The sequence below is a fragment of the Xenopus tropicalis genome, chromosome 9 (assembly GCF_000004195.4).
Source record: "Xenopus tropicalis strain Nigerian chromosome 9, UCB_Xtro_10.0, whole genome shotgun sequence".
NCBI classification, from domain to species: Eukaryota; Metazoa; Chordata; class Amphibia; order Anura; family Pipidae; genus Xenopus; species Xenopus tropicalis.
This window is the reverse complement of record NC_030685.2, coordinates 2015322-2023805: the sequence shown is the minus strand read 5'-3', so window position 1 is coordinate 2023805 and position 8484 is coordinate 2015322. Positions and strand designations below refer to the sequence as shown.

The window sequence follows — 8484 nt, the reverse complement described above, 5'->3', positions numbered from 1 at the left end:
TTCTGCCTCTGTTTCCAACCTTTGTAACTTATATTTGTTACACAGCTCAGTATTTGGGATCATTACAAGGGGGAAAGAAAAGTCCCACAATAAGGATTCAGCTAAAGTCTCGCCCCAAGCTCAAAGTGCCAGAGCAGGACTTCAGTTATTTAGGGAGCAGCCAGACAGGACTGTGATTGGTTGGCCTGTATGCATGTAGGGAACAGGCAGAGACTAGAGCAAGCAGGCAGGGGAAAGAAGAATATTGGGAGTCGCTCCCTAAGCTCAGTGACATCAGCCAAGAGCAGACTGAGCATGTGCAGTAGTTGGGCAAAAGATGGAGAGCTACTGTGGGCATCTTCAGGGGCATGGGGCTTTATTTCTATAGAGCTTTGGGGATGTTGGGCTGGTACAGGGGCTCAAACACACAGATAAACATTTCTAGCCATACTCTTTTTTAGGCTTTAGTGTCCCTTTAATGCACGGATTATACAGCGCTGTGTGATTTGTAATTCTATAATAATATATATATATAATTACCAGTGTAACTGCCACTTATTATACACTCTAATCTAATACACGTTACACACAGATACACATGGAACTGCAGCAGAACCGATGTTCCTTGGATACACGGCCGCCATATTCTTACAGTAACTCATTGCCACACAAAGTCCGACGCCAAGAAATTCTATAGATTTATTAGTAGCAAACAAAGTGCATGTTTTTATTTGGGGGGGGGGGGTGGATATATCACAGGGAAAGATTAATGATTGGTTACATGGAGTAAGAATGGGAGGGGAATGAATGAAAGACATTTTTGGACCTTGATAAGTGGATCCAAGTACATCATGAAATAACACAAGAAAGTTCAGAGCCAAGTACAGAAACACTTGTATTGGGACCAAGTCTAATCCCGGTGCCTAAGATTTTTGCCTCAATCCCATCCACTGCCACCTTCACCCCAGTATCCACCCCAAGGCCAAGAGTGGCCTTTAAAGGGCCGGCAGCAGCGGATACACTTCCCAGCTCCGCTCTGGCTATTGCCCCAAATGAATAAGGTTTGGCTTCTGCTGCAGCTGATGCATTGGGGCCTTTGGCTTCGGCCTCAAACACACTAAATTCAGCCTTGGCCTTCCCCACCCCAGCGCCAGCGTAGGCTCCGACCTTGGGGATCCGTTTCCCAGGCTCATTCTCTCCCCCCCCATGGGCGTAGGAACCCGACTCAGCATAGGGACCAACTGCAGAAGCCTCGCCTGGTCTGTCGAACGTATCAATGATATCAAGGAGAGAAGATGCGCTTGCTGACAAGCCTACTAGCTTTACATTAGGTTTTTTGGATATTTTATATCCTTGACGAATTTCTTTTTTCACCCGATTCCTGTACTTTGGTATTTCATCTCCTTGTACTTTGAATTCATCGTCACTGTCACTGTCACTGTCCCAATTGTGCGGATTCTCAAGCGCCATCTTGCACTTTCCTTCCTGTGAAACCATCAACACAAACATTATCTTTAGTCGGTGCCCCTGCCGTGCCCGTACCTACCCCTGGCATTGTGTACTGAGTGGCATCAGGCTGCCCAGGGGTGCAGGATGGAACAACATGTCTAACCAACCCCATATAATAAGCACTTACCCCCCTCCTACCCCCCTGCCAAACCTAACCTACCCCAGTATTTTGACTAATGTTAAAGGAGACATATTGGATAAATGAAAAAACCCCTAACCCTTTGGACTAAACATTAACCCTATCTGTAACAATGGCCCCTTTATTGGGGCTCCCTATAGATCCTCTCAGGTCCCTGTCTGGGTTTCATATGAGGGGTGGGCGTGTCCTAACTGTCCCTGTAGGAGGGGGAGAGCCAATCACAACCCTGCAGTCACACAAGCACAGACAGGCTTCAGTTCCCTATCAGGTCAGCCTAGCTGCTGATAATTGGTTTAATGGTTTAATAGCCCAGATACAGCCATAAATTCCCTGCCCTGTACCCAATGTGCCCCCAACTGTGCCCCCAGTACCGCTAGTTTAATAGCCCAGATACAGCCATAAATTCCCTGCCCCGTACCCAACATGCCCCCAACTGTGCCCCCAGTACCGCTGGTTTAATAGCCCAGATACAGCCATAAATTCCCTGCCCTGTACCCAACGTGCCCCCAACTGTGCCCCCAGTACCGCTGGTTTAATAGCCCAGATACAGCCATAAATTCCCTGCCCCGTACCCAACGTGCCCCCAACTGTGCCCCCAGTACCGCTGGTTTAATAGCCCAGATACAGCCATAAATTCCCTGCCCCGTACCCAACGTGCCCCCAACTGTGCCCCCAGTACCGCTGGTTTAATAGCCCAGATACAGCCATAAATTCCCTGCCCCGTACCCAACGTGCCCCCAACTGTGCCCCCAGTACTGCTGGTTTAATAGCCCAGATACAGCCATAAATTCCCTGCCCCGTACCCAACGTGCCCCCAACTGTGCCCCCAGTACTGCTGGTTTAATAGCCCAGATACAGCCATAAATTCCCTGCCCCGTACCCAACGTGCCCCCAACTGTGCCCCCAGTACCGCTGGTTTAATAGCCCAGATACAGCCATAAATTCCCTGCCCCATACCCAACGTGCCCCCAACTGTGCCCCCGGTACCGCTGGTTTAATAGCCCAGATACAGCCATAAATTCCCTGCCCTGTACCCAACGTGCCCCCAACTGTGCCCCCAGTACCGCTGGTTTAATAGCCCAGATACAGCCATAAATTCCCGGCCCCGTACCCAACGTGCCCCCAACTGTGCCCCAGTACCGCTGGTTTAATAGCCCAGATACAGCCATAAATTCCCTGCCCTGTACCCAACGTGCCCCCAACTGTGCCCCCAGTACCGCTGGTTTAATAGCCCAGATACAGCCATAAATTCCCTGCCCCGTACCCAACATGCCCCCAACTGTGCCCCCGGTACCGCTGGTTTAATAGCCCAGATACAGCCATAAATTCCCTGCCCTGTACCCAACGTGCCCCCAACTGTGCCCCCAGTACCTCTGGTTTAATAGCCCAGATACAGCCATAAATTCCCTGCCCCGTACCCAACGTGCCCCCAACTGTGCCCCCAGTACCGCTGGTTTAATAGCCCAGATACAGCCATAAATTCCCTGCCCCGTACCCAACGTGCCCCCAACTGTGCCCCCAGTACCGCTGGTTTAATAGCCCAGATACAGCCATAAATTCCCTGCCCTGTACCCAATGTGCCCCCAACTGTGCCCCCGGTACCGCTGGTTTAATAGTACTGATACAGCAAGGGGTTGTGCCCTGTGGATGCCCTGGCAGAGCCCCCCAGGCAGGGAATAAATAGCCGCTCTATTACAGAGACAGTGCAGGGGTAGGATGTCGCTAGAGGAGAAGAAGAGAGGACAGGACTGACCTGCGGGGGGAATGGGTCTGTCGGTGCCTCCGGGTGCTGCAGAGATTTGGGACTGGACCTTCTCATACAGTTCTGCTCAGTTTCTGTTCAGATAAAGTTCCGTTAGAGAAATTTATATCAGCAGTAGCCGCAGAGGGCGGAAGGGTTGGACCTGGTACCCGTCGCTTTCTTTTAATTTTTGCCAGTTTCCCTTCTTGGAATTAGTTACTCACAATGACAGTGTTTGGTCACCGGGGGGGGGGGGGGGTTTAATTGGAAGGGCTTAACCCAAACCTGCTTGGGACCCACAAGTGATGTGTACATCCATGTCAGTATACATATCCCTAATGAAACGGATCCTGCAGCCCCAGAGGTTGGCACTGCCCCAGTAGCCAATGGACCTTCACTATGAGGGCACCGAGGGTGGGTACCGGGTACTGGATGTCATAGTGGTACAGCAGGGACTTACTGACATATATCTGTATATATATTTAGTTCTTCCATGGGGGGCACAGCTGCTGCCGAGACTCCAAATCCATTTTTTACATTGTAAATTGTTATGTTTTATTTTAATCTGAAGAACTAATTTTTTGGAAATGCCCCCCCCCGGCAAGTTCTGCCCCCCCCCGGCGAGTTCTGCCCCCCCCCAGCAAGTTCTGCCCCCCCCCGGCAAGTTCTGCCCCCCCCCCGGCGAGTTCTGCCCCCCCCGGCAAGTTCTGCCCCCCCCCGGCGAGTTCTGCCCCCCCCCGGCAAGTTCTGCCCCCCCCGGCGAGTTCTGCCCCCCCCGGCGAGTTCTGCCCCCGGCGAGTTCTGCCCCCCCCGGCGAGTTCTGCCCCCCCCCCGGCAAGTTCTGCCCCCATGCAATCAGTCTAACACTCTGTACCATAAATATAATTAGTTAAGTTCCCAAGTACCTGATAGGGGTATTGAACTTGTGCCCCCATGAGTAGCAGGACGGAGCCCTCCGTGGCCTTAGCCTATGAATGATTTCCATACAAGTCCCCTCTCAGACCTGGCAGCACCTTGGCACCTAGTGCCCACGGGACTTATGGCCCTGGCAGGATGGACAAGATGAACCCCAGGTATTGCCTAGATTTCAGGATAACTACATTTAAAGTGACAGTAGACATTTCTTAATAACTGAGGTTGGTGGGTTTCAGTATCATTGGGGGGGCCCCAAGCACCCGGATATTGCAGATTAGGGGATAATTACGTTGGGCTGAAAACCCCACAAACTGTTTTTCCACTTATTCTTCCTCTTAGCGCCCCCCATTGTCTAAACGCTACTTCTCCTACAGGTTTAGGGGTACAGCACCCAAACTCCCCACACATCTTCGCCCTATAGCGGAGCAGGTTGCTTGTGCTTTACTAAGTGATCCCGCCCCCCGTCTTTCTGTGGCGCCGCTCCGAACCCCCCAATTTTCCCATTGACTTTGACAGGGAAGATTTTCAAACTGCTGCCCCCCTTACAGCTTTAAAGAGTGGGCGGAGCCACCAACAGCCAATCAGACTTCACCTATTAAATGTTTTTGGTTTAAATTTAAAATGCTGCCTTTCTCACACTGTTTATGTCAGGGTTCCCAAACTTTGCACAGTCAGTCACTGGCTGACTATGTACAAGTGGGCGGAGCCAATCTATTTCCACCCATTAAATTTAATTGGTTTATATTTAAACTGATGCCATTATTTAAGTATTAATTTCAGGGTTGTTAAACCTTCAAGAGTTACTCACTGGGTATTTGCTGTTAGAAAAAGTGGGCGGAGCCACCAACAGCCAATAACATTTCACATATTTACTTTGAATGGTGAAGTCCCACAAAGTTGCAGAGTTGGTCACTGGGGGACTGCAGTTCACAAATAGGAAAAGTGGGTTGGGCCACTAACAGCCAATCAGATTTCATTGATTGAATTTTATTGTTTAAATATAAAACGCTGGGTGACTTCCACTCAAGGTTAGAAAAAGTGGGCGGAGCCACCAACCACCAATCACAATTCACCTATTGACTTTTATTGGTTTAAATTTAAACTGCTGCTGTTCTGTAACTATTAATCGTAGGGTCCCCAAGCTTTGCAGAGTTAGTCACTGGGTAACTGCAGTTTCAGGTTAGAAAAAGTGGGTGGGGCCACCAACCGCCAATCAGATGTCACTCATTGACTTTCGGTGGGGAAATTTAAGTTGCTGCTATACAGACACTATTAAAACCAGGGTCCCCAAACTTTGCTCAGTGGTTTTTACTGTATAACTGGGGTCCAAGGTTAGAGAAAGTGGGCGGAGCCAACAACAGATCAGATTTCAGGTTTTTCAACCCAACATGAAGTTTTTTCTCAACCTTCCCTTTCTAGTTCTTCTTCTTATTCTTAGCGCCCCCCATTGTCTAAACGCTACTCCTCCTACAGGTTTAGGGGTACAACACCCAAACTCCCCACACTTCTTCGCCCTATAGCGGAGCAGGTTGCTTGTGCTTTTCTAAGTGATCCCGCCCCCTGTCTTTTTGTGGCGCCGCTGCCAATCTTACAGCTTTGAGGCCACACCCCCCAAACTTCAATGACACAGTCCTGGGCTCAGCCTGAATAAAAATATCATGATTATTGGATGCCCAAAGTAGGCAGAGCAACCAACAGCCAATCACATTTCTGCAATTGATTTCAGTGGGGAAATGCTGCCAGTGTCCCCAAACTTTTCACAGCTCACAATTTCATTGGTGTATATTTAAACTGATGACATTATTTAAGTATTAATTCCAGGGTTGTTAAACTTTGCAAAGGTAGAAAAAGGGGGTGGAGCCACCAACCGCCAATCAGATGTCACTCGTTGACTTTCAGTGGGGAAAGTTAAATTGCTGCCATTCAGATGCTAATAAAACCAGGGCCCCCAAACTTTACACTGGGTGGAGCCAACAACAGCCAATCAGATTTCATTCACTGACATGTTTTTCAAACCAACATAAGGTTTGTTCTCAAACTTCACTTTCTAGTTTCGCTTGTTATAAAACTTAAAGGGAAACTAAACCCTGCGGCACAGCGCGGCTCAACCAAACGTTACTCAGCTGTTGCCGGACTACAAATCCCAGAATAATGTCACATATAATGAAGGGTGAGGCATGCTGGGAGCTGTAGTCCAACCAATCCACACTCACCAGCACACCCCGGCCTTTCCACTCTGTTCCACCTGGTGCACAGTATTTAAAGAGACGTCGGTACTCTCCACCACGATCCAAATAGCACAAAATACCGGCACAACAGGATTTGTTTTAGTGGGATAAACCCTGCTGATTTAATAGTAGCAAACCAACGTTTCTGGGGCACGCCCCTTCGTCAGACATAACGACCAGTGCAGCAGTGCAATATTTATAGTGTAGCAGCAATGACATCACACATTTAATTAACTCATTTGTTCCCAATAAAATACATAAAAAAATATAAAAACTAAGGGGTTAATTAGTCCAAAGTCCTTTACCCTTTGTGCTAATTTGAAAAATACCACCTGTAAAAAAAACAATGCAGTATTTGAACTATAGCAGCGATGATATCACACGTTTAATTAATTCATTTGTTCCTGATACAATACATAGAAACTCAAGGGTTAATTGATCCCTAGTCCAAAACCCATTGTCACTTGTGCTGTGTGTGACAGTTACCCCCTAAGTGAATAGATACTGAAACCTACGGAAGAGCAGTAGGGCCACCAAAAAAAAAAAATCCGGTGAATTATGACTTTTTCAACACATTTCCATCAACAATAATGCCACTGACAGCTCTAAAGTATATGATACCAAACATAAACCTACAAGAATGGATTACAGAAGGGATAACTACAATACACCACCTATACTCCATAACTGCACTGCAAAAATTTGAGGACCTAATGGAAAAATATAACCTAACACAAAACCAAAGGTACACCCACCTACAACTGCTTCACTTCCTCAAGACCACCTCTAAGGACTACAAAACCTGCAAAAGAAAGTCCATAATGGAACACCTATGTAACAAGGAATGGAATGGAAAAGCAACTTTGTCACAATGCTACAAACAACAACTACAATTACCGGAAGAACACAAATTCCCATACATGCAAAGATGGGAGATCGAGCTGCAAATTCAGCAGCAAATATTAACAGCGCATAAAGGAACTACCAACTGCACCAACCATATAGAAGTCCACACAAAAATCACACACAGGTGGTACTTAACACCTAAAAAAATAAGTAAAATAAATCCACAATACTCACCACTATGTTGGAGACAATGTGGACAAAAAGGAACATTTCTGCATATGTGCTGGCAATGCCCATCAGTAAAACCCTTCTGGACAGAAGTCTTCAACCTAATCAAAAATAAACTGGGATGGAACCTCCCTGTACAACCTCAAATAGCACTACTGCAATTATACCCCCCAGACATACCACCACCAAATAAAAAACTTCTATTCCATATCCTCAACACGGCGTTCTCTCTTATTGCAAAAGTGTGGAAACAACCCGCCACCCCGAACTTACAACACCTAATCCAACAAGTCAACCTAAGAGCAGTAATGGAAAAAATGACAGCTGATACACAAGAAGATAAGTTAGCCTTAATTTGGGATCCCTGGCACAAAGACCAAGCAACAACAAATCTATAACAGCCCACTCAGTACCACAACACACCTATTCCTAGCAAAATACCACACCGCATAGACCCACCTACCAAAAGAGTAACCAAAACCTTCCAAAACTATGTACAACTATTTCCTCTCTCTTACTGTTATGTATGTAACAACTGATATTTTGTTAAATCTGCAATATGATGTAACTTTGCATTAACATTCAATAAAAAAAGCTTGAGTTAAAAAAAATAATTATGACTTTAAAAAAATCGAAATTATGACTTTTAATCTCATAATTATGACTTTAAAAAGTCATAATTCACCAGAAATTTTTTTTTTTGGGTGGCCCTACTGCTCTTCTGTAGAAACCAAATGATGTTGCAACAAAGCAACTTTGAAAAACGTGGCAAATAACATTTATATGTAACCAAGGAGCTTAATAGGGAAGAAAGTCACTACTTTACCCAACATGGTGGGAGGTGTAGAATCTGCCCCCGGTATATTCCAAATTCATCTCTGCAAATAAATGTATGTATG

At 46.7% G+C, this 8484-nt stretch overlaps 1 protein-coding gene across 1 annotated transcript; it reads right to left on the bottom strand.

Moving 5' to 3' along the window:
• Positions 1–690: 690 nt before the first annotated feature.
• On the bottom strand, positions 691–1449 carry LOC100496405. Its single transcript, XM_002942999.5, has one exon. It carries the CDS (start codon positions 1447–1449, stop codon positions 829–831), a length of 621 nt encoding a protein of 206 aa, XP_002943045.1. The 3' UTR covers positions 691–828.
• Positions 1450–8484: the final 7035 nt, after the last annotated feature.